The sequence below is a fragment of the Suncus etruscus genome, chromosome 2, assembly GCF_024139225.1.
Source record: "Suncus etruscus isolate mSunEtr1 chromosome 2, mSunEtr1.pri.cur, whole genome shotgun sequence".
Classification (NCBI taxonomy): domain Eukaryota; kingdom Metazoa; phylum Chordata; class Mammalia; order Eulipotyphla; family Soricidae; genus Suncus; species Suncus etruscus.
In genome coordinates this window covers 137662580-137690028 of record NC_064849.1, presented here as the reverse complement: position 1 = coordinate 137690028, position 27449 = coordinate 137662580, and the positions used below count along the sequence as shown (strand labels likewise).

The following is a 27449-nucleotide window of genomic DNA, read 5'->3' as shown; positions in this document are numbered from 1 at the left end:
GAAAAGAGGATGGAAAAACTATAAGGTACTTATAGAACAAAGTCAAGAGAAATAATCTCTTAATTATAGGAATGCCATAAGGAAAGAAGAAAAGGGAAGGGAAAGAACAAGTGGCAGGAAAGATATTAGCAGAGAGCTTCTCCACTCACTGAGAAAAGATAGCTGCACAAATAAAAGAAGCAAAAAGAGTGCCAAGCAAAATATACATAAACAGGACAACACTAAAAAAATATAGCAAACAAAATAAGAACTAGAGAGAGAGAGAGAGAGGGAAAGAGAAAGATGTATTTCTCAAAGCATTAAGGGATAATTATAACCTTAAATATACAGGAAAAATATAAGAATCACACCAAGTCTCCCATATCAAACTGTCCAGGAAAGAAGAGTGGACGACATATTCAAATTACTCAATAAAAGAAATTTTCAACTTAGAGTTCACTACCTAGCAAGCCTTTCATTTATATGGAAGAGAAGAATAAATATGTTCTCAGGCAAAAAAGAACTTTCAACATTCACACTAAGAAAATTGACTCTAAATTAACTACTCAAAGATCAATTATATAAACCAAATACCCAATTGTAACAGCAATAACCATATACAATATAGGTGGCACAACACAACAGCCCTTTCTGTTAATAGTTTCTTTGAATGCCAATGAACTAAAATTCTCCCAGCAAAAGGCACAGAATAGAGGGTTGGGTCAGAAAACAAAGCCCAACCATTTGCCACTTAAAGGAAATGCCTAACATCTCAGAATAGACAAATGCTTAGAGTAAAATGACAGAAAACAATTATATATAAGCCTCTTGAAAGCAAAAGACAGCCATATTTATATCAGACTAAATTGCATTCAGCCTCTAGAAAGTTATTAGAGACAAGGATAGACACTACTTATTGATCAGGAGTTGGCTATTCTGGGTCTTTTATGATTCCACACAACCTTTATAACTGACTGTTTTAAGGTCTTGAAGACAGAGCCTTTCATCTGCCAAAAGCTAAATACACAGTCTTCTCAAGTGCACATGGAACATTCTCTAAGATAGATTACATTCACTTAGATCACGGAAGTCTAACTCACAAAAATTCACAAATATAAGAATCATACCAACTGTCCTATCAGACTACAATAACACAAAGATAGAGATTGATTATAAAAAGATGCGGAAAAATACCAACAACTGAATAGCACTCTGCTTAATAACAACTTGATCAAAGAGGAAATCAAGGAAGAAAAGAAAAAAATTCCTTGATATTAATGATGATGAATAAACAAATTACCAAAATCTATGGAATACAGCAAAAGCAGTAACTAGGGGGAAACTCATAGTGATACAGGCCTACATAGGGAAAGAATAAAAAGATAAAATCAACAACCTAAAGGCATACCTTAAATAACTGTAAGAACAAAAACAAAGTAACTCAAACACAAGTTGAAGAACTACCTCTATTTGCAGATGACATGATGATATACATTAATGACCCTAAGGAGTCCACAACAAAGCTCTTAGAAACAATAAACCAATACAACAAAGTTTGGTTGACTACAAACCACAGTCCATCCTAGGCTAATGCGCACAAGGCAAACACCTTATCGCTTGGGCCACCGGTCCAACCCCACTCTTCAGTATTTGTTAATCAAAAAAATGCAAATTATAGCCAATATATGATACTGCTTCACAAGAACAAAGCGAGAAAAAAATGAAGAGTTAGCAACACCATTTAAGTGAAAATGGAGAACAGTGGGAACTCTCATAAATAGCAGATCAAAGTGCAATCATTTTTCATCTAAAATATTGTTGCTAGTAAGAACTTTAAATATGGAATACATAAGTCTATTCATTAATTCAATCCATAAATATTTACTGAGGTACCAAATAAATGACTATATTATTATTTAAAGATTGCTGTCATATTCAAAGGAGCTTAGCACTGAGGATCTGAGTTAATCAAAGATCACACAAATAAACATTATAAGATTTTTACAGTGCAAGGATGCCTAACAAGGGCTTATGATAGTGGGAATTAGTTGTGGAAGACATAGGAGACTTTTCTGAGGAAATTATGGATGAAAAAATAGAGAGAATAGAAGTTGAGGGACTAGGAATATAGTACAGGGATTAGGCCCTTGCTTTGCCTTCTGCTCAACCCAGTTTTATCTCTGGCATTCCATATAGTCACTAAGCACTGACAAGAGTCACTCCTGAGCCAGGAAGAGCCCCTCACCACTGCTGGGTGTGGCCCTCAATAAGACCAAGTTAAAAAAATTAAATGATGAAAGAGGATAGAAATTTGGTAGAGAAGTTGTAATGGAGGTAAGTTAAATTGCTACTGTTTGAAGAAATGGAGGACCCTGGACATATGCTCTCCTGTTGAGCAATAGTAGCAAGAACTGGATTGGGGGGGAAATACAGTGGCACTTAAACAAAAGCAGAGTTTGATTGAGAGAAACTGTGATGTGGATAGCAGAGATGCTATCAGACTAGCTGAGCTAGAGAAGTCGGCATGGGCCAAACAGAGAAGGAAGAAATTGTAGAACATGGAAATCTGGGCTTTCATAATGTAACAATAGGAAATTACTGATATATTTTTAAACAGAGACTGAAAGAACCTCTAAAAGAATAGACCATCTGGGTCTGAGAGATAGCATGAAGGTAGGGCGTTTGCCTTACATGCAGAAGGACGGTGGTTCAAATCCCGGCATCCCATATGGTCCTTGAGCCTGCCAGGAGTGATATCTGAACATAGAGCCAGGAGTAACCCCTGAGAGCCAGGTGTAACCCCAAAACCAAAAAAAAAAAAAAAAAGATTATCCATGAAATTTAAATCTAAAACTTCCACTAGGAACTGGGGTCAAACATCCCAGTCTTCATACTTCTGAGCTCACTTAAATGGAACACCAAGCATCAAGAATATTCCAGCACCAACAATAGCTGGGCTTACTGAGGTCTCCTACTCTGTACACTCAGCTCAATCCTCGGACAGGGCAACCAGAGTAGTGCTCCAGATTTCTAAGTTCTTGCCCACCTCTTCTCACAACAGCACAGCATGTGGTGATTTGGTGATTTACTAAGTCTAGCTGGTGATTTACTTGATAATGAAGGAAACATAATTGAAAACATTTTACTGCTTTGCAGCCAGAGATGATTTTCCCATTGTTGCAAGTAAAAACCTATTTGTCAGTAAATGAAGCAAATATGATTCAAAAGGAATAAAAGGATGCTGGAAGTACAGTGAATTATGTCTTTTATGTTTATGACTACATTCATTATAAAACAGGAGCCACAAAGCCAAGTTCCCATTCTGAAGTCTAGAGTATGATAAACTATCCCTGACTCTATGTTTGTTTCTGGTTTTGATTTTTAGTTACGTTTTTTTTATTTTATTTATTTTTGTTTTTTTTTTTTAATCACACCAAGCCATGCTCAGAGGTTACTCCTAGCTCTGCACTCAGGAATAACTCCTGGCAGTGCATGAGGGACCATATAAAATGCCAGAGAGGTTGACCACATGAAAGGCAAGTGCCTTAATCTCTGTATCATCTCTCTAGCCACTGGGTCTGTAATCTAAATGATTCCTTTCCCCAATAACTATATTATGTTGTAATTTAAACATATAAATATTCTATGTTCCAAACATATAACTTGAAAGTTTTGAGACATACTTATTTGTACATGCAACTATCACAATTGGTATAAAGACATAGCTAATTTCATTCTGCCCCATCCCACCTGTTCTTTCTCCACCCAGTTTCTTTACATATAGTTGTCATTTTAAATACCTAAAACACATTTAGCCAGAGTTAAAAAATTATTGTACCCTGAAAGCTATAATAAAATATTGAAAGAAATGTATGAAAATTTAAAAAAAGCCTATGCTCATGAATTGGAAGAAATAACAGTTTTGAAATTACTATCTTGTCTAACAATAGTTTGAATGCAATCCTCTTAAAAATTCTAATGGCATTACTCAAAGAGAGAGAACAAAAAGTCATGAATTGTACTTGTAAATTTACAAAAGATCCAAAATAATAAGAACTGTCCTAAGAAAGCCCAAAAAATAACTAACAAAAACTAACTTTAAACTTTACACCAAAGCGATAGTAATCAAAAAGAGCATGGGAGTGGATAAAAGTAGACACACAGATCAATGGAACAGAATTGAGAATACAGAAATAAGTCCATACATAAATGGAAAACTAACATAATAAAGTCAAGGACATACAGTAGAGAGAATCAGAGTGATAGCATATTGGGCAGGACTTGTTTTGCTTGAAGCTAATGCAAGTTTGATCCCAGAAACCCATATAGTTTCCCAAACATTACCAGGAGTAATTCCTGTGTGCAAAGACAGGAGTAGTACATGAGCATCATGAGAGGGTGGCATGAAAACATACAAAAACATACAATGGAGAAAGGAAAGCCTCATGTAAATGGTCTTCAGAAAATTGGACAGCACCATGAAAAAGAAAGACCAACTATCACACACAATTTCATTTTAAAATCGATTAAAGATTTGAATGTAATATCTTAAACTTTAAAATATTGAATAAAAGTACAAGTGAAATCCATCTTGATATTAACATTAGAAATGAGCTGGAAGAAGCTGGGAAGATAACTCAAAGGGATGGATCACATGCACTGCTGCGAGAAACCTGGGTTGAATCCTGGCACTGCATGGTCCCAAGTAACCCCCCCCCAAACCAATTTAGGAATATCTCTAAGCATTTCTGGGTGTGGCCTCAAGCTTAATAATAATAAAGATAATGGTAAAGATAATAATAACAGTCCCTAGGACTGTACTCCAGTGGCATTGGAAACAAGAGTAAAATTACAAATGCACATCAAATTAAAATGCTTCCACACAGTGAAAGAAACTTGCATCAAAAATATTAAAGAAAATAGCTAGTAGACACTTGAAAAAGATTATTAGCATCTCTTATTACTAATAAAATGAAAGTCAATACGACAATATCACCTCACACTTATTAGAATGGCTAATAGTATCCAATAGACTAAAAATGTTGTAGATGATATGGCAAACAGGGAAGCCTTGTACGCTCTTGGTAGTGACGTAAATTGGATCTGTCATTAGGAAAAAAGCAGCATGGACAATCCTCAAAACATACTGAACTCTGTATTTTACAATTCAATAATCCCAGTTCTGATGATTTATGCCAAGAATACAAAGATGCAAATACAAAAAAAATCAAAATATATATGCACCCTAAGTTTATGTGGCAGCATTGTTAGAGATAGCCCAGAGTTAGAAGCAACCTAAGCCCCTATTGGTGGATAAAGAAAACATGATCTGGGGCCCGAGAGATAGCACAGTGGTGGGGCGTTTGCCTTGCAAGCAGTTGACCCCGGACAACATTGGTTCGAATCTCGGCATCCCATATGGTCCCGCAGGCCTGCCAGGAGCAATTTCGGAGCTCAGAGCCTGAGCACTGCTGGATGTGGCCCAAAAGCCAAAAAGAAAAAAAAAAGAAAACATGATCTATGCATACAATGAATGTTTCTCAGCTATTACAATAAAGGTAAAATTCGGCCACGAACTTAGAGAGTATATTCTGTCTTGCTTAGTATGGTAAGACAGATGGAATAAGACAAATATAAAATTTCATATGTGGTAAAGAACAAATCAAATAAATGGAGTAAATAAAACAAAAACAAATTTTCTGGCTATAAGATATGTTAGTAATTATCATAAGAAAAGAGAGTAGGAAATTCTGAAAAAAGGAGTCAGCTATATGCAGAATCACAGAATTGAATTTCTATAGGCAGACTTATACATATACACAGATGTTGACTTGTAACAATGCATCCCTGAAACACACAATATTACTTTAATAAAATATTTTAGGTGATATTTACTATGTAATGGTCTAATAAAAAGTAAATAAATTAAAATTTCTTTTGATAAAATTTTCAGTTGATTTGTAAGAATTATTGAATGACTGGAACATAATCAATATAATAAAAGTCCTTTCTGATTCCTTCTCCAATTCATTGTAGATAGCTATCATTCAGAAAAAAAAAATTACAGAAAAACTACTTCCTTACAAGTCTCAATCTCCACCACTTCTCAGGGAATCAACCCAAATCAGATCTCTCTCTACCACTGAGCTATATACTTAATCTTTTTTTTTTTTAATAAAATCTTCATTTAAGCACCATGATTACAAGCATGATTGTAGTTGGATTTTAGTCATAAACAGAACAGCTCTCTTCACCAGTGCAACATTGCCACTTTTCTTGTAAGATTTAAGTCTTAAGAAAAATCAAACTTTTCTTAAAAACACTGTGAGTAGAGGGGCCAGAGCGGTGGTACAAGCAGTAAGGTATCTGCCTTGCCCACACTAGCTAGGGGGAGACTACAATTCAATTCCATGACGTCCTATATGGTCCACCAAGCCAGGAGCGATTTCTTTTTTTTTTTTGTTTTGTTTTTTGGGCCACACCGGTAACGCTCAGGGGTTACTCCTGGCTATGCACTCAGAAGTTGCTCCTGGCTTGGGGGACCTTATGGGACGCCGGGGGATCGAACCGCAGTCCGTCCAAGGCTAGCACAGGCAAGGCAGGCACCTTACCTCTAGCGCCACCGCCCGGCCCCCAGGAGCGATTTCTAAGCTCATTGGCAAGAATAACCCCTGAGCGTCACCGGGTGTGGCCCCAAAATCAAAGCAAACAAACAAAAACAAAAAAGCACTGTGAGTAGAATCTGTTGCTACAAAGGAAAAAATGTAGTCCCAGTTTCTCAATTAACCCAATCATTTCTAATGTTTATTTTTCAGATCACATTTATGAGGAAACAGAAAGAATGGTTTCCACAAGGGACACCTCTGTTCAGAGCATTGAACTTGTTCTCCCACCACATGCAAACCATCATGGAAATACATTTGGAGGCCAAATTATGGCTTGGATGGAGGCAGTGGCTGCTATTTCTGCTAGGTTCTTAGTTTTGACCTTTGACATGTAATGTTGGAACTAGTGGGAAGGTAGAGGGAGTCTAGACTATTATTGGGCTCATCAAAAAGATAGATGATGACATGTAGCTCTTTATCAAAATGAGAAAACAACAAGTTTCTGTTTACCTTAAGATTGATCTGCCTGGGCCCGGAGAGATAGCACAGCAGCATTTGCCTTGCAAGCTGCTGATCCAGGACCAAAGGTGGTTGGTTCGAATCCCGGTGTCCCATATGGTTCCCCGTGCCTGCCAGGAGCTATTTCTGAGCAGACAGCCAGGAGTAACCCCTGAGCACTGCCGGGTGTGGCCCAAAAACCAAAAAAAAAACAAAAACAAAAACAAAAACAAAAAAACAACAAAGATTGATCTGCCTTCAGTTTGATAGAGCATGTTTAAGTTCTTGGTCTGAAAACTCAAACAAAATGACAATTCCAAAGCTGTATTTTGAATTATGAGTGTTGATCTTGTATCACTGCAACTTATTATAATATTATGACAAAGTAGATGCAAAAGAGATAGAATTTTAAAAATGAGTCGATTTGCAAGGTTTTTAAAGGTGACTTACAATTAGATCTGCCTTTCAAAGGAATCAGAATGACTGTGGCCAATGGAATACCTAAAAATCAGAAAGAAGAATTGAAAGAAATTTTTTTACAGAGGCCACTGTCAGGGATGTGGAGCTGAGGGATAAGTGTTCTGCTAGACCCAGCATTGTGGTGCTTATGCAAACTATGCTGGAGGCCAACATGGGCACACTTAGTAGCACACACACACAGGGTTTGAAGTGGCACTTTACACATGCCAGGCTCCTGCTCCATCCCCTAAAATCTTAACCCCATTTTCCTTGGAGCACTGTTAAATGTTCTCAAAAAAGAAGGTTGGTCGACTTTTTTACTCTGGAAACACCTAAGATAAATGAGCACTACGTAGAGGACTAAGTCCTCTCTCATGAAAGATTTCAGTATCTGCCCTTGTGACAGTTTTCATAATTACTGAAAATTGTCACGGCTTTATTTTCCCAAACTTAAAAGAAATTTTATGATTAACATCGATAATGACTATAATTAGAAAACTGTAGTCATCCTTCCTATAATTTTTGCACAAGTAAGAGAGCTTGTTTTTAAAATGAGGTTGTCATTCTTAATGACAACGAAGTGTTGGCACTGGTTCTCTTGTAAAGCTAACAATATAATTAAGTGTGGCAGAGTCGGTTCACTTATCGTTGGTACAATTCTTTAAAGAATGATTGAGTGACTAGAGTCGGTTTCAAACAAGTAGAAAATAATGAAAGTAACTTCCTGAAATTACATAGTCTTTATAAATATTTGAAATTTTGCACACAAAAAGACTATAAAATGTGCACCTTGTAGTCTTTAGATTTGGGTCATTAATACAAGAAATTTTTCAGTGGGGGAAAGAAATATTAATCTTGATATGTGGATGAATGTCCTTAACTGTGAAACTAAGGAACTCACCATGCCACTGCACTGTATGCCACGATTTCCTGTGACAGCAGCCATGAGCTGTCAGGATGAATATAAATCTTAAATTTGAACAAAAGATATTACTTTATTTTTAGTATCTTGTTAAAGACCCCATAGCTTAAGGACATGAGTCCAAATTAGCTGCTGGTAGCATACAGAGCCACTCAATATAAACATGTACTACATCCTTAATTTAAAAAGATGTCACCGTAGTGAAAACTTTTATGCATGTATTTTTTTTAAGTGTCTCTTTTAAAGCTGATACTGGTGAATGAATTGGTATTGAAACATACACCTGAAATCTAATAATAAATAACAGTAATATCATGGTGGCTAAAAAACAAACAAACAAACAAAAAAAAACAAAAAAACAACTGATGTCTCTTTAGAAAGTTGAGGATTTCTCTGTTATATTCACTAAAGAAACAGTTCCTGCAAGTATTGGGGGAGATGATTATTTTCTTCTCTCTCTTTGCTTTTATTTCATCAGCCACCTTTGTCGGGCACATCCTTTTCTAAAGTCCGTGGACATGTTTAAGTTTCGAGGACCATCCACAGTGGGAGATCGGCTTGTCTTCAACGCAATTGTCAACAATACATTCCAGACCTGGTAAAGCATGTCCAGTGCTTTAGGGAATTCAGACCTGCTCACTCTCTTGGTTTTATTTCAACCTGCAGGCTTATAGAGAAACTACCTTAAAATAATCCGTTTTCTTTTCTTTTCTTTCTTTTTTCCCCCCAATATCTTACTCAGTCTTCCATACACACAATATCTTAACTCTTTGTTCTACTTCAGGACCCTTTGATCCTTTTACCCTAGGTAATTGGATGAACAGTTTTTGTCTTCTAAAGGAACACACCAGCTGATTAAAAGGGTATGAAATGGTCATATTTATGAACTCCTTTCAGACTCAGGAGTTTTGGCGATTTCATGGTCAATCCATTTTCACTGTGGACCTGTCATTTATCAACAATAAGTCTAAACACATTTCCCAGTTATTTTTATTACACTGGATACACAATAAAGAGATTTAACTTAGTAACTTCTTTTAAGTAAAAATAAAATCTGCATTTTCAATCTCATGGCAGTGATTGATTCTAATTGCAGAATGATTATTTTTAAAGGAGCAAACTTGACTTTGGCACAACTGACTCCTACCTCCCCATGACCAGATTGTGTTCATGAATTTCTATGCTGTCTTGATTCTTCTCACTATCAAGTGGGAAAGGCAGCAGACAGACCTTAGGGCTTATACAAGGGCAACATCATCCTAAAGAAATTGGATGTTGCCAGTCATGTAGATGTGTGGGTGACACAAGAGAAACTTAGGGCTCTCCATTTCTTCCTCCCTAGAAGGGGTGGTGGCAGTGGGTAGAGGAGGCAGAACATGCTCTGGTGCCTTCTGCCCACTGCCCTGTATTGCCTTTCACAGTGTTGAAGTGGGGGTGCGCGTGGAGGCCTTTGACTGTCAGGAGTGGTCCGAAGGCCGGGGCCGGCATATTAACAGTGCTTTTCTTATTTACAATGCTATCGATCACAAGCAAGAACTGGTCAAGTTTCCACGAATTAAACCCATTTCAAAGGTCAGTTGTGTGTAGTTCAGTAACCACACCTTTTGGGGGGGTTAATAAGGTGGGTTCCAAACTCTACTCCAAATCTTCACACCAGCAACCACCACCATGATCCCCCTTGGTTTTTCTTCTTTGCGGTGTAAACTTTTACTTCCAAACCACTGTAATAATTTGTTGGAATGGTGGAAGCCTTTAATTAAGATTTAATTCTTTATTTAATTGTATTTATTTTATTTTTTCAACTTTATGTATTTGGGGATTGTCTCTAGAGATCTTCATAGGGCTAATCCTAGCTTGCATTTGCTGCGGACATGCTGCATCCCTAAGCAAGGCCTTAGTGGGGTCCGTAAATCTTCACTGGCAGAAAGCAGGAGTAGGAGGCGGACGGATATGAAATATGAAATAATGATACCACACGCATTATGTGTGGGGTCAACACATTTCTGGCAGAAGTGCGACAAATTTAATCTTTAGGCAAGGGAGTATATAAAGGGAAAAGAGGCAGTCATAACATGAAAGAAATGCAACATACATTGTTTGATTTTAGAACAAATACACGTAGCTTTAGGTGTTTTGTAACCTTAGAATACAATAGGTTTCAGTTAGGAGTTAGAGGATAAAAGGAAGGCTAATGTCTTACATATCAAAGAAGTTCCTGGCCCTAGGTGTCATTGCTGATGTAAATTAAGGGATAGCAGGAATCCGGGTTTACTCCTGATAACAAATATTCTTAACCTGAGGGAAATAGTATTCTAGCTAGGTGCTAAGACCCACTTCCTATGATCTGGTAATAGAAAGATATAACACTAAAGAAAGAGGTACATAATTATACCTAGTACATAATTATACCTAGTAAAATAGCCTAATTCTACACTGACCAAACCTGTTTGTAAGCAGGTACTCAAAGTGACAGGAAAAGTCCCTGAGGCAGAAATAATTCTGCTGTTGTGCTCAAAGGCAGGGAGAGAAGACCATTGTCTTGAAGATGCTATGTTTTGACTTGGCTTTAGGGAGTAAAAAGGCTGACAGAAAGAGAGGTAGCTGGCTGGACTTTGAGTTTCAAATATACTAAGCCAGCAAGGAACTTCTAGCAATTTTCTTTGGTACTGAAATTCCTTTAATGACTGCAGGATAGCTAAGGCCAAATTTTTGTAGTATAGCAGAAACGAATTAAAGGGAAAATGTTAAGTCACTACCATGTAAGAAGTATGACAGAAATATTGCCAGTGATCCACGCAAGGATCAATGATTGAGTTCTCCAACGGGCCTTCTGGCAGATATTTCTTGGGAGGAAAATTAGGCACTGCACCAGAAAACCCAAAAGCCACGTCTGGTGCGTGTTTCCTTAATAAATGGAGACATACCTTTGCGGGTAGTGACATGCATTCAAGGGACACTCCTAGCTGTGCTGAGGAGACCATATATGGGGTTGGAATCCAACCAAACTGGTTGCATGCAAGGCAAGTACCTTACCTCCTGTACCATCTCTCTAACTCTTCATATATCATTCTTGTTGGATTACATGCTCCTGTGGGTCGCTGTCCTTTGCTGGGTAGCACTTCTGATTATTCTTCCACTTCCCACCAAGCTGCCCCAAATGCAGTGCAATTCTATCTTTTCTTTGTCTGAAGTCCTGTTGCCAGTTTTCATCTTTCCTAAAATTACTCATGTGACTTTAGGTTTGATTTTGGTATGCCATCACAACTTTAGAAAACAAAGATTCCCAAGAACTACCTGTGTTTGATAGTGGTCCCAAATGTCACCAGTACAAGCCTATTGCTACTGAGGAATAGGGTACTTTAGGCAGTATTTAGGGAGACGTGTAGTGAGAGAAGTACCAGTAGTAGTTCCTGGACTCCCTAGACACTGCCTAAAACCCCTATACCCCAGCAACAACAATATCAAAAGAAAGAATGAGCAACTGGAGTGATAGTACAGTCAGTGGGTCATTTACACTTTGCATGTGGCAAATCAACAAAAATAATTCCTGATCATAGAGCCGAAGTAACCTCTGAGCACCATTGGGTGGGGAAGGAAGGAAGAAAGGAAGGAAAGGAGGAAAGAAGGAAAGAAGGAAAAGAGGAAGGAAAGAAAGGAGGAAGGGAGGAAGAAAGGGAGGAAGGGAGGGAGAAAGGGAGGAAGGGAGGGAGAAAGGGAGGAAGGGAGGGAGAAAGGGAGGAAGGGAGGGAAGGAGGAGGGAGGGAGAGAGGGAGGGAGGAAAGAAGGAAAAAGGGAGGGAGGGGAGAGGGAGGAGAAGATGGAAGGAGGGAAGAAGGGAGGAACAGAGGGAGGGAGGGGAGAGGGAGGAGAAGATGGAAGGAGGGAAGGAGGGAGGAACAGAGGGAGGGAGGAAGGAATTATAAAATTGTTTATTTGTACACCTGTCATTAAAGGGGATGGTTCATGCATCAATACCAAGACACAGTTAATATCTTCTGCTAACTTAGGAGAAATTCGAGAATTTTGTTAGTAGAATATTACTATTTTGTTTATTTCATTTCATATTTTTATTAAAGGATGATTTTAGACGGTATCATGGAGCTATTGCACGCAAGAGAATTCGTCTCGGCAGGTAAGAGACACAGGTGCATATATTTCCTGGGTCTCCTCTCCCATAACATGATGAAAGATGTATCTGGAGAGGGTTATGAGATGGAAACTATTGTTCCTGATTGGTCAGCCCCTAAAACCAGCTTTCAGTTGTTGATTTCAATTCAAGCAAGTGGCACAGTTAATATGGGGTGGTTAATGAAAACCATTATTTAACATTTCTCCTTTTTTTTCCAGAAAATATATGATTTCCTATAAAGAAGAAGTTCAACTTTGTGAACAATGGGATATAAGCAACAAGGTGATGGCCTTCTGTAAATATCCTACCAATAAAAGGATTATAAGGCTAGAGAGATAATACAGTAGGTAGGACACTTGTTTTGCATGTAGCAAACTTGGGTTTGATCTCTAACACCATGTATGCTCTCCTGAACAAGCCAGGAGTTTTCTGAGAGCAGAATCAAGAGTAATCTGATCACCACTGGGTCTGGCCCCAAAACAAAGAAACAAATAAAAAGAAATTTCCCTTATTTAACTGATGGAGGTTGTATTTATATAGGTAGAAGAGTAGGTGAATATACCAACTAATTGTTTTAAAATTAGATAAAACCATGCTACTGGTAACTGTTTATCTAACAGTTGTTTCATTTATTTGGATTCTTATACAGATCAGAGACACAAGGTGCTCCACCACCAAATTCATTCAAGCAGCAAATGACATGGAACCCTAATTATCTTACCATGTGTTTTACTCAATGGCTTGCCCACAAACTCACATTTTATAGCACTACAGCAAAGTACTAGTCCCTTTAATATTTTTTACCATAAAGTGAAAAGTGAAACCCAAATTTACTTAAAAACAGGTTGATTACAAATCAGTCTTGTTTGTTACTCGGACGTCACTGTCCTGGATTCATTTTTCTTTGTTTGAATTTGAAGACATTACCTGTAGCTTGATGCTAAGATCAAGACTATCACATTGGCTCGAAGCAGAATACATTTACAAAGCAGAAAATATTTCATCATGATCCTTTACAATGAACTCACATGTCTTAAAAATCATGTCTTTTAGCTCTCCCTGAGAGATAGCAATGTGGAGGCTCTCAAAAACCTGGCGGCCAAGAGTGGTTGGGAGATTAACAGTGCTGTGGAAAAGGTAGGAGGTGGTCAGGTACATGCGCAATCCTCTGCCCTTCACAAATAAAAACTGCTGTGTGCTGGTGGTGGTCCTGCTTCTGCTGCTGCTTTTTGAGAAGGTAAAAAAAATCTTTCTGGGAAAATCTTTCTTAGAGTCAAGTCTCTTTCCAGTCTTGCCTCTCCCCCATATTATATGGTTTGGGGGTACTTCAGATCAACCCTGAATATTCCTACCTCTAAGTTTATTTCCTATATTCTACCTTTCCTTCTCCTCTCTATTCTCTAAAGTCTACCAGGTTTTTGAGATCCAAGGCAAAATCTTCTTTATAAAGCACTCCTATCATCCCAGACTGAAGGAACTTCTCCCAATATCCACTTATTTAATAATTTTTCTTTTTTTCTTCCTTTCTTCCTTCCCTCTTTCCTTCCTTTCTACATTCCCTCCTTCCATCCTATCTTCTTTTTCCTTCCTTCCTTCCTCCCTTCCTTCCTTCCTCCCTCCTTCCCTCCCTCCCTCCTTCCCTCCCTCCCTCCTTCCCTCCCTCCCTCCCTCCCTTCCTTCCTTCCTTCCTTCCTTCCTTCCTTCCTTCCTTCCTTCCTTCCTTCCTTCCTTCCTTCCTTCCTTCCTTCCTTCCTTCCTTCCTTCCTTCCTTCCTTCCTTCCTTCCTTCCTTCCTTCCTTCTTTCCTTCCTTCCTTCCTTCCATCCTACCCTCCTTTTTTTCCCTTTCATTAATTTTTAGACCACTCCCAGCAGTATTCAAGAACTACTTCTGGCTCAGTGCTCAGAGTTCATTCCTAGCAGTGACTGGGGAAGTGTGCAGTTCCAGGGATCAAACCTCAACATACAATACACACACTAACCTTTTGAGATATCTCCATAGTTTCAGCAATTTCCTTAAATGAAATTTGTTGATTAGTCATGCCCTATATTTGTGACATTTCTTCCAGGGCTCTGATGAAGCAATATTTAAGTCTTACATAATAATTGACTTATTTTACACTTGGTGATTTACCCTACCTAGATTTTGAGTTTTAAAAGCCTTGTCTTGACACCTTTGTATCTCTGTTAGCATCATTTGCAGTGTCTTGCATGTCACTAAATTTAAATAAATGTGTGTCATTTGAGTTTGACCTAATTTTAGCAGTATGAGAAACCCTTTGATGCCCATGTATACTGTAAACTCACAGAGGGCTGTTTTGCTCACCACTATAATCCCATAACAGAGCAGTGTTCACCCCGAGCAGAAGCTTAGAAATGCCAATTCTTTGCCTGTGTTCACTTTTCAGTATGTCCTGCCTTTCAGCACTAATGAAGTAGTAGCCTTAAAATTGGATCACTTTAAATTTTGGCTTTCCTAGGACAGTCCCATTAGTCCTATCATAGTTATCAACAGTGCCTTGGAATTTCAGTTTCAACGATTCATTGTGTTTCCATTTACCCCAATAACAAATTTTCATCCAAGCATCTTTGGAGGGCCTCTGGGCTTCACTAATTTTCCACTACCTCAACCTCCTCTTTGCTTTTTATCATTTTGCTTTTTATCATTTTGAAATCTTTCTGGGTCTTCCTTCTTCCTCTGAAAGTTAACTTTATCTCTGTTCACTTCAGTGATGTCAAAACACAGGCTCAAATTTACAATGATTTATTTCTTTCTATCCCTCCTAAAAGACATTAGAATATGTTTCCTTTAACTAACATAAAATTTGTTTCTTGCATCATTGCTGGTGTTTGGGTATACATGAACAGTGTCCACGTTCGTTACAGATGGAATTTAACCTGGGGTCTTCTAAGCATGAAAGAGAGCTGTTTATGTAAATAATTTGTTCACCAAGCAAAAAGTCAATTTTTCTAAAATAGTAGGGTGTAAAGTGAGCCTTTATCCTAATACAAAATATAGAACAGGTGTTGAGACACCTTCCTTCATGCAGCCAACCCCATTTTTACCCCTAGCACTGCATGGTTCCCAGAGCATCACCAGAGGTGGCCCTGGAGGATTCAGAGCACTACTGGTATAACTGAAGTACTTCCCCATTCTGCATCACCTAAGCAGCACATGATTCTTGGGCCCTCACCTTGGATCACTGGTTCTGTTGGCCAAGAATTGCCATTGTGGCCTCACTTGAAAGCCAAAATAAATTTCAACTAAAATTTAAAAGGTGAGATATTGTACAATAGGTAAGGTAGTCAATCAAGCTTTCATCCCTGGAATCCTATGTAATATCCTGAATCTTGGCAGAAATGATCTTTGAGTGTAGAGCCAGGAGGAAGTCCTGAGTACACCTAGCTATGCCCCTCACCAAAATCAGGGGATATCATAATCAAAGATGATATCATTATATATTTTTAAATTAAATGCTAAAGTTGACCAACACCAACTCCTTTTATTCTTCTGCTTTATCTGCTTAGTATGGATCTCACTGTTTTGAGTCCTCACAGCAGAGCAATAAGGACTTTCAGTGAGCTTACCTTCAGGGAAGGATCAAGTGCCATTCGTGTGCTGAGTGCAGCATTGGGCACTGAATCCATAGAAGTCTCTGTAGGGCCAAAATTCAATGGTGACTCCTTAATTTGAGGTCTGCCTGGGATGCAGGAGGCTTGTAGCTTCCTAGAAAAGTGCTCAATTAGTTTTCAAGGGCTAATCCTATAGTACCATAATGGAAATTGTTTAAACATGAATGCATATATTGCAAGTTTGAACACTGGAAGTCTAAGATTGAAGTGTTAGCAGTATCCATTACTTGCGGGGCAGGGGCGAATGGTGTTGGTGGATTTTCTGTTCCAGATATGTCCCCACTTATGGTGGCTTGCCAAAAAACTTTGACATTCCTTGGTTTGTAGATACATCACCCAATCTCCAACTTTTTAATCTTTAGGCTACTTGCAGTTCATGTTGGTGACCAAAATCACCTTTCTAATTTTTCAAATCTCATTTTTATAAATATATAATTATATCATGCTAGATGAGAGATCTTAATCTCAATAATTCCATCTACAATGCATCAATTCCAGATAAAGTTGTTGCACACTAAGTGACTAGAGTCTAGGGCTTCGATGAATTTTGGAGGGTATAGAATTCCATTTTGAATAAGTGCTAAGCCCCCAACTGCTTTCTACACCCTACTCCTTCACCAACTATCCCAATACCAAATTCGGATAGAGGAATTTAGCTCACCTTCTCTAATATTACAAAGCCTTGAAGGCTGATTTAGAGCCATCAAACTTCAAGGTGAAATAGAAGTAACCTCCTTCTATTTACACCATGGAACCTCCTTCTGCAGCTTCAGTAGGGGCAGAACTGGGCACATCCATGCTACCCTGAGACCCAATAGCCACTTGAAACCCCACTCCTTGTCTTCAGTTTGATTAGTGCTTATAACTGAGCTGTTGGCTCTGGCTGAAGTCAGTCTTGTCTCTAAGATCAATTAGAAAGAGAAGCTAGTATAGGAAAACAGTTCATCCTTCCTACACCGCTTTTAATTTCACATTTCTTCCTTCACTTCTTAAAGATATTTTTGCTTAAAGGTTTTCTCCCTCACAGCTTGATTTTTCCATCTGCTTGATTCCTGTATTGAAGTCTTAACCCTGTGTGTGTTTGTCTTCTCACAGCTTGTTGCCATGGGAATGATTATAAAATGGCAAATTGCAACACTAACTCAAAACAGCCTGAAAGAGATGGAAAATGGGAAGGATAGGAATGTGCTCATTGCTGAACACAGAGGTCTGATTATTGGCAGGAAAGGGAGAGTTTAGAGTAACACGGGATGCATTCCTGTTTAAGTATATGTCAAATGGGTCCCCAAGTCATCAGACCACTTCTGATACAAGGAATAAGCCTTAGAAACCCCGCAGCGGGTCTCCCCAAGGATGAGCTCTAGTGATTCACAAACAAATGAATATTTAGTGCTGAACAAATAATGTGCTTTGGGGGCTTATCCCGAGAGGCTGAGGCTGTGAGCTTGCTGACTGGCTCCCTTGGGACCTCCTGAAATTATGCCTGCCATCCTGGGAAAATGCTCCTGAGGACAGCCTCCACTTCTTGGTACTGGAGAGAGAGGAGTCCTGGATGGACCTAGTAGTTTGGAAATTTCTTTGGCTGGTCCAGGCAAAAAACAGAGGAATTTCACAGAGTTAACGAGAGGAGAGGCTTGAGTTCTTTATTTTCCTCTAAGTAAGTCCCTGTTGCTTAAGAGCAACATTTCTCAATTGTGGGTCAGTTAGCCCAGCTGTGGCCCCCAGGTTATTCAAAAAGGATCACAGTGAAAGTAGCATCACTGCGCGGGGGGTGGGGGGGGGGTGGGGGGGGTGGGGTGGGGGGGGAGAATCCAGAGCAATAGTACAGTGGGTAGGGTGTTTGCCTTGCATACAATTGACCTGGGTTCAATTACTGACATCCCATGAGCACCTCCAGGAATAATTCCTGAATGCAGAGCCAGGAGAAATCCCTGAGCACTTCCAGGTATAGCCTAAAAACAAAACCAAACAAAAAAGAAAATAACATTAATTAGGTGCCATTGCAGAGAACAATGATAAATGATAGGGATAATGATAGGACAGGGTGACCACAGGAATTAAGCAAATTTGGGTGGGGGGGCATTTCCAAAAACATGTTTGAGTAACACTGGTATAGGGGACATGGGAGTGGGACCTCCTGATCAATCTAGTTGTGTGCAGATTTGAAGTATGGCTGTCATTCTTTGGCTTTGTCATTACTCAGATACCAAGATACCTTAGCTAGTACAGTCTACTTATAACTATGTATGCATATTGGTGGGGTTTGTGGTAAAAAAAATACATGTATTTTTCTTATAATTTTTCGTTACTTGTTGTAATCATTTAGATAAAAATATATACTCTGGAAGAGCCTGATACTTTATGTGTTTGGGTTGAAAAGCATGTGGAAAGACCAGCACACACAGCCTATCATCTCTTGTCTGACTTTACCAAGAGGCCTCTGTGGGATCTCCACTACACGTAAGTAAAATTTAAATTATAAATTTATTTGTTTTGAGGTTTGGGGCCATACTCAGTGGTGCTTAGAGCTTATTCCTATCTCTATGCTCAGAGATCACTGTCTTCGAGACTAAGGGGGACTACAAGGGTTCCAGGGGGATCAAACCAGGATCAGCACAAGGCAGTTTTCTACATGCTGTACTGTCAATCTGGCCCCTCAACTACATATTAAATATCTTCTTAACCAACCATGACATCCTATTAAAATGTCCTTTAGTTCATCTCAATTATCTGGCAGAGGACTCATTTTTTTAATTCAGGAAATTTTTGAAAGTTTGATCTACACAGAAAATAGCTTTGGATGCCATGGGGACCAAACAAAAATATCCTTTATATATTCTCTAGATTGAGCCAACAGATTGAGTTGATAGATTACCCACATTTATCATAATCCTACCAGTCACTCAAATTTGAGAGTATCCCCTTTCAACATGAGAGAACTTCTGAAATTTGCCAAGAGTGTATAAGCCTCAAAGGGATGATCCAGAAAAGAATTCTTTCAGGTTCACATTCTTTTGCACTCTATAAAAGACAATACCATTGCCCTTGAGAAGTAAATTTCAAATTGCCCTTCCTACTTTCCTCTCCAGATACGTAGCTGGTCCTTCATTGTTTAGGAAGCCTAACTCTATGGAGAAGCTAAAAGAGGAAGCCATTTCTTACTGCCATGATGTCTGATCAAGATCCACTCCAGAAAGTCTTTATCTCTTCTGTTAGCTGCCTCCTTCCCCCACTCTCCCTTCTTGCCTAGAATTCAGAGATATGTACTTTGTCAACGACACTAACAGGAAGTAATTGTATTCACCCTACTCCTATCCCATTTCATTCTAAGTCACAGATCCTAGACTACAGCAGCATCAAAGGCTTCATGAACACTTTGCTGAAAGGGCAGGAACATTGCAATTGGCTTCCTATTTTATGCTTGATTTTTTACTTATCATCTTGATGAAGTAGAAGTTCATGTTTTTAAAAATGTCTAAATAGCATTATGATTAACGCTACATAGTAAATGATTTATTATCACTAAAGTTAAACATCTCAAGGGTCAAGAGTGCTATCTGCTTAGACACCAGTATGATACATGCTGGTTAATGCTCTCATAAAAAGCCACTCTAAGAGAAGACGAATCACTTCATGGTTTCTTGCATCATGTTTGTAAGTTCTCTGTAAGTGCAAAGTTTTTAAAAATAACTATGTCTAAGCATCCATGTTCTTTTCCAATATTTCTTCTACTATTTTCTATTACCTGACATTTCAACCACCTTGAATTCATGGAGGGATGAACGAATGACATGAGTCTAAATCAACTTACTTTTCTTGTGCACCTACTATATTTCAGGTTCTGTGTTTTCATTTACTTTTTATAATAACCCAATGGATATTATTATCTAACTCTTGTAAATAAAATTTTTTATTTAACTAGCCTAACAGATTCTGAAGAACTCCAAAGTTAGTGGTCTCTTCAATAAATCATTTTTCTTTACATTTTTGGATTGTCTATATAATTAAATCATTAGGCTTCAAAGAGGCTGGAGAGATAGCAAGGAGGTAAGGTGTTTGCCTTTCATGCAGAAGGTCATCAGTTCGAATCCTGGCATCCCATATGGTCCCCCGAGCCTGCCAGGAGTGATTTCTAAGCATGGAGCCAGGAGTAACCCCTGAGCACTGCCGGGTGTGACCCCCCCCAAAAAAAAACCCCAAAAACTCATTAGGCTTCAAAATATTTTTTATCTAGAGAAAAATAATTTGTAGAAAACCATTAAATGTTAGTCTCTGAAGTGTTGAGAGCAGTGACTTGAATATAGAATCAGATGCCTCCATTCTCTTTATCATATATATAATAATATGAATATATGAATATATAATATATATTACATAACATAAATATATAAATAATATATAATATTTTTTCTTGACAAAGCAGTCTTTTTAAAGTCAGTTTAAGAAATATTTGGGGGCCAGAGAGATAGCACAGTGGTAAGGCGTTCTCCTTGCAAGTGGAAGGATGGTGGTTCGAATTCCAGCATCCCATATGGTCCAGAAGCGATTTCTGAGTGTAGAGCCAGGAGTAACCCCTGAGCGCTGCCGGGTGTGACCCAAAAACCAAAAAAGAAAAAAAAAAAGAAATAATGCTGTGGGACTGAAGAGCTAGCACAGCGATAGGGTGTTTGCCTTGAACGCAGCCAATCCAGGATGGACGGTGGTTCGAATCCTGGCATCTTATATCTCATATGGTCCCCTATGTCTGCCAGGAGCGATTTCTGAGCATAGAGCTAGAGTAACCCCTGAGCGCCACCAGTGTGACTCAAAAACCAAAAAATAAAAAATAAATAATGATGGAATGATTAGGGTGATAGAACAGCAGGTACTTCGTGCTTTGGATGAAGTCAACCCTGTTCAAACCTTTGCATCTCAAATGTTCCTACCTGGAGTGATTCCTGACCGAAGAGCCAGAATTAATCCCTAGGTATTTCTGGGTGTGCCCATCCCCGCAAACAAAGAAATGATGCTGGAGAGCTGGAGTCATATACTGGGTAGGATATTTGTCTTAAACACAGCTGACCTGAGCTCTATCCATTCCAATGCATCCCATATGATCCCTTGACCCTGCCAGGAGTACAAGGTGCTAAGTAGAAGTAGAAGTTCAAGTCCAGGATGCCAAGTTAGGAGTAAGTTCTAAGCACTTCTGGTGTGGCCCAAAGGTCATAAATACATAAATACATAAATAAATAAATATTGGGACCGGAGAGATAGCATGGAGGTAAGGCATTTGCCTTTCATGCAGAAGGTTGATGGTTCAAATCCCGACATCCCATATGGTCCCCTGAGTCTGCCAGGAGTGATTTCTGAGCATAGAGCCAGGAGTAACCCCTGAGCGCTGCTAGGTGTGACCCAAAAACGAAAATAAATAAATAAATAAATCTTAAAAATAAACAAAAGAGGAGCCTGAGAGATAGCATAGCAGTAGGGTGTTCGCCTTGCACACAGCCAATCCAGGATTGATGGTGATTTGAATTCTGGCATCCCATATGGTACCCTATGCCTGCCAGGGGCGATTTCTGAGCACAGAGCCAGGAGTAACCCCTGAGCACAGCCAGGTGTGACCCAAAAAACAAAATAAATAAATACAAAATAATAAACAAAATAAATTATGCTGGATGGTAGTTATGTGAGCAGAAGTTAAATGTCTACATCAAAAATGAACTTATATGAAACAAATTAGTTGAATGTCTCTAATAGCAGCTAGAAAAGTACAGCCTTTCATTGTTCTATTTACATAGGTCCTGTGAGATCATAGACTCAGTAAGTGATGATGATCAGCTATATTATATCACCTGTCCTAGAGTGAATGAAGGCAAACCCAAGGACTTGGTGGTACTTGTATCCCTAAGAAGGCCAATCAAAGATGAGTAAGTATGTGTAATTTAAGGATCAGAGAAATGTTTATAGTATAGAATAGAATAAAAAAAATAAGGATTTTAAGTGTTGTTTAAGTGTTGAAGTTTCTCTTCTTAAGTGATGTACATTTGAAATATTTTTATATTTATAAAGGCTCTTTAGTTATCATTTAAAAACAATTAGCATCTATCTATTAAATGCTGTTCACGTGCAAAGCACCCTACAATCCTTATATAGTTCCTTTTCTTTTTTCTCTATGCAGATGTAAAACTGATATTTAGAAAACTCTTAAAGCAGACCATTAGTAGTAAACATGCAGCTAAAAGCAAGCATCAATAATTAGGGAACTGGAGAGATGATAGTACAGAGGTTAGGGCATTTGCCTGGCATTATGCTGACCTGGGTTTGATCCCTAGCATCCCATATGGTTCACTAGCACCTCAAGGAATGATTCTCAAGTACAGAGCCAGAGTAACTCCTGATCATCACCAAATGCGGCCCAAAGCTAAATAAATAAATAGTATAGAATTTATAAACCTTTATGCTAAGCATTCAAAATGGCCAGTTATCAGCTAGGACTGTGAATAGGAGTGGCTGTCCATAGCTTTGCTATGGGCATTGTACTTTTCAGTGCATGATCTCTAAGTTCAAAGGAATAGTATCCCAAGAGTTCAAATTCAAAGATGTAAGTGAAAGCTGCTGAGACAGATCAGGGTTACAAATGGAACTGGCCAGCATTATCTCTATGTCCAAGCCATCCTATATACGTAATCACACATATATATGAATATTAATACACATGGAGATTCAATATAGAACCATTTATCATGGCAAGACATATGAGAAATAAACTAAAGCTTCATTTCATAAATTATAGTAGAGCCATACTACAGAATACTCTGCCGTCATTTAAAAGTATGCCAAACACTAATACATAAATTTTCCCAGTTGTCAAATTGTAGACAAGTATTAATTCAATGATTATGTTTCCAGAAAAATATATATCTTTATACATAAATGTATAGAGAGGTCCAGAGAGATACATAACAAAATGTTAGCATTGGTCATCCTCGCATGAGATTAAATTATGATTAGGGTGAATTAAAGGATTTCTGTTCTTCAGTCTATTGATAAAACATTCTTCAAAACAATGTATATTATGAAATTTTAAAAGAAAAAAAGAGGATTGACATTGAAACACATGAGGGCAAAAAAAACAATTTGGGGATTGGCTCCAGCATTGTGGATTTATGTAAATTATATGTAATTCTTCGGGAACAAAGACTGAAGGTCTTTATTTGGAATAGCTCATACTTTGATGTAGGTATAGGATCTTTTTAATGATCACTAATCTTATCTGTAACTCCATAATTTCATTTCTATTGATACACATTAAATTTCACTAATTGTAGTAGCTTACTTTCTTCATTTTATAAATTTTTTTTAAATTTTATTGAATACTTTCTACATTTTTTGCAAGAACTTAGAATGAGTTATTTTCTCTTTTAGCAATGCTTTCATCGTTGCAGTGAAGTCAGTTATTCTGCCATCAGTTCCACCCTCTCCACAATACATCAGAAGTGAAATCATATGTGCTGGATTCCTCATCCATGCTACTGGTAGCAATTCATGCATTGTAAGTTCAATGAAACATCTTCAGATTAATTTGCTCCCACTGGTAGAGAGACTCTGCACATTAATTTGCTCCCATGAGTATAAACAAATATTTTGTTCCAATTTTCTAATCAATGTAATTCTGTAATGTGTTTCCACAACAAGGGGATTGTAAGGTCATTCTTTCCATCCCATTGTAGAAGGTCCCCTGAAGATCAGGATAATAATCTACCCTTCATTAATAAAAGTCATATTCCTGCTTGAAAAAGTTGTAAGTTAATAAGAAATTAAAATGTTGTGCTTTCTTTTGGAAACAGGTTTCTTACTTTAACCGGATTTCTGATAGCATCTTTCCTTACTTTGCTGGAAATCTTGGTGGCTGGTCAAGGTCCATTGAAGAGACAGCGGCCTCCTGCATACAATTCATAGAGACTACTACCAGTGATGGGATATGAACACTTTATGTAATAATATTTTATTACCTGTGATTTGATTACCCACTTTTCCACCCAAGTATGTTTAGCCCTTACATTTGTCAAATTTGGGATCTACAATAACATAATCAACCTAAGCAAAATTGGAGATTTTTAAAACAAAGGGTATCTTAAGTTAAACATTGACAATTTATGGTAAGAATAAAAGAGCTTAAAATATGTTTTAGACTATCTATTATTTGTACTCTCCCTGGGATATAGGCACCAGAAATTTGCTCATGTGCAATACTGCATGTTCTATAAAATAGTAGATTTCGATTTGATTTAAATCATCATAAACTTTCCTTAGACTAGAGATAAAACATGTTCTGTTTTATATCTTATTTTTAGAAAAGATAAGCTGGCTGGTTGATGAATACTGTGGGATTGTTCGATGTACAGCAGGTACCTGTGTGACAGAAGCATCTGACAAGATGTATTACATGTTTTAGAGAGCTTTAAATTAGGAAGACATTAAAACATAATGGAATCCAATCCATTTTAATAATAGGAGCTACTTTACTAGTGTCATTTAACATATATTCAAGGTGGCTGACCAATTTTGTGTCTATTGCTATATATACACATACAAACTATCTGAAAAATGTGATATTACAGAGAACAAGAATATTAACTGTGATCTTCCTTCATAATCATTACATTGGCACTTTATTCCCTAGACTTTGACATTCATTATTCTACTCCGATTGTGATTTGTCTTGACTCATAAGACAAGCCAGCATATGTCAAGTTAGCCTCCTCTCCAAGACAATTTTTAAAATGTGATGGACTTCTCCATTGGTGTTCAGAGCACTCATAGGTAGTAGGTACATCCTGCTGTTAGTTTATTAAACTGTACACTTCCCTTCTTCCCTTTCTACTCCCTTTTCTATCCACATAACCAGGATAGATCTGATGGGATTATTTTTATTATTCAGTATCATCGGGTTTTCTTATACATGAATTTTGGGAGAAAAGTGATATTTTAAAAAACAATTAAGAAAGATACAGGTACTGGGACTGAAGTGAGAGCAAAGTAGGTAGGGCATTTGTCTAACAAAGAGCCTGCCTGGGTTCGATCCTTGGCATCTTATATGGTCCTCAGAGTCTGCCAGAAGTAATTTCTGAATGCAGAGACAAGAGTAACCCCTGAGCACTGCCCAGTGCAGCCAAAATAATTAAGAAAAAAATAAAAGAGAGAGAAAAGTGCTGGGAAAGAGAGAGAGGCATTGGAAACAGTTGTTGGATTTTCTTTGATAGGCAAGCTTAACTTCACAGAGATATTTTTGAACAAAATACTGAAGGCAAAGCAAGATTGAGCCACAAGGATCTCTAAATGTAGAAAGTTTTCTACAAAGAACAAGTAACTGTAAAGTCTCCAAGATGGGAATGTTTCTGGCACACTTTAGGAAAACCGGAGAGATTAGGATAAAGTGACAGCTGAGAAACCAGATACCTGAAAAACCAGAGAGATTAGGATAGAGTGGGAGATAATTTAAAGCAGTTGAATTAAAGGCAATGTGGGAACTCCATGGATCTCTTGGGGACCCAGACTTTAAGTAAATAGAATTGTTCCAAGGGTAAGCAGATAAACTAGTTCATCAGCACTCACCTCAAGCTCCCTGGAGACAAAGGACGAAGAAAAATAAAATGCAGTCCTGATTATTTTTTCCTTTCTGTACCCAAGTATATTAAGGAACATTCAAGGTTTCTTGATGGTTTCTTACCTCTTGATGGTAAGGGTTTTTTTCACTTGCTTCTAAGAGAACCAAAATCTTTTTGATTAAGTAAGGAAGCTCATTGCTCTGAATTCTTCTTGGTTTTAATGCAACAGAGTTTGTGGTTTGTATTCAGTTTTCCTATCATCTTTTAAAGAAAGTAGTCTAGAGAGAAAATGTGAACATGGATAAGAAGATTATAGTTTGCCCTTATATTCAAACACTTCAAGGAAATGATGAACTATTTTAATTTTAAAAATCTAAAGAAACTAGAGTATTTTTATGTACTGCCCCATGATTTTAATCACCTGTCTTATTGCATGTCTCAGAAATAACTTTGAAAAGTGGTGTTAAAAATATATGATGAGAAAAAATATATATATGATGAGGGGCGAAGAGATAATATAGTACTAAGGTCATTTGCTTGTATGCAGCCAACTGGGTTTGATTATGGCCAGGAGTGATCCCTGAGCAAGAGCCAGGAGTAAACCTTGAGCATTACCTAGTGCGCCCCCAATAAAAACACCTCCCAAATATCATATGTTATCTGCAAAGGAATGTATCTGTAAAGGAATTTTTGTGTTTCTAAATATTCAATTATAAAATTCAATTATAAATTTTCTCATGATTTATTTCAGCCATGTAATTATTGGGACAGTTTATTACACAGACTTGTAGGGACCTACCACATTACAAGACAGCCACTTCATCTTCTGAGTCTAGCTAGTTTCTTAGGTGACTTTAGTGTAACTTTGTACTCTCCTAGCAGAGTGTTTCTATTGGTTGTCTCTTGATATACAGTATGTAACATGCTCAGAGGATTGGGCTCGAAGTTCCCACACTGTGTTTGAATTCACAATCCCATAGCAGAGGGGAAAGCAGCATAAATATGTTGATCCTTACGCTTCTAGCTGTGCCAAGAATATTATGACATTTGACTCTAAATCAAGAGTTCTGTGCCATCTTCCAACATACATGAGACAGTAACAAGCTAAATCCATTAGCCAATAGGAATCTCAAATCCTTTTTTGTTTTGTTTTGTTGGTTTTTTTTTTTTTTGCATTTTGGGCCACAACTGGTGACGATCAGAGGTTATTCCTAGCTATGCGCTCAGAAATCACTCCTGGCTTGGGGGACCATATCAGACATGGGGGTGGGGAGCGAACCACGGTCTGTCCTAGGTTAGCGTGTGAAAGCAAATGCCCTACTGTTTGTGCCACCACTTTGGCCCCTCAAACCCTTTGTGAAGTGAACATGATATCCACTACAACAAGGAAAATCCTTAACCTCAGATCTTTTGGGATTCTTGACACTAACCTACTACTAGATTCAAAATCCAGAAATATGCCAGGTTACTATTTGTAAGTATGAAATATTACACAAAAAATGACCAAAATGATACTACTTCTCATTGTCATTTTTTAAAAGTTTATTTAAACACCATGGTTACAGAACTGTTCATAGTTGGGTTTCAAAGAACATAAACCACCTTCACCGGTGCAATTTTCCTACCAATGTCCCCC

At 38.0% G+C, this 27449-nt stretch overlaps 1 protein-coding gene across 1 annotated transcript in view; it reads left to right on the top strand.

Moving 5' to 3' along the window:
- Positions 1 to 24223, top strand: part of ACOT12 (acyl-CoA thioesterase 12) — a 43540-nt gene extending 19317 nt beyond the window's left edge. The window contains 10 exon segments of the mRNA XM_049769089.1: positions 6795 to 6951; positions 8942 to 9061; positions 9885 to 10035; positions 12540 to 12595; positions 12811 to 12874; positions 13646 to 13729; positions 18550 to 18683; positions 22004 to 22132; positions 23631 to 23757; positions 24053 to 24223. Of these exon segments, the coding sequence (XP_049625046.1) occupies positions 6795 to 6951; positions 8942 to 9061; positions 9885 to 10035; positions 12540 to 12595; positions 12811 to 12874; positions 13646 to 13729; positions 18550 to 18683; positions 22004 to 22132; positions 23631 to 23757; positions 24053 to 24223 (1193 nt within the window).
- The last annotated feature ends 3226 nt before the right edge of the window (positions 24224 to 27449 follow it).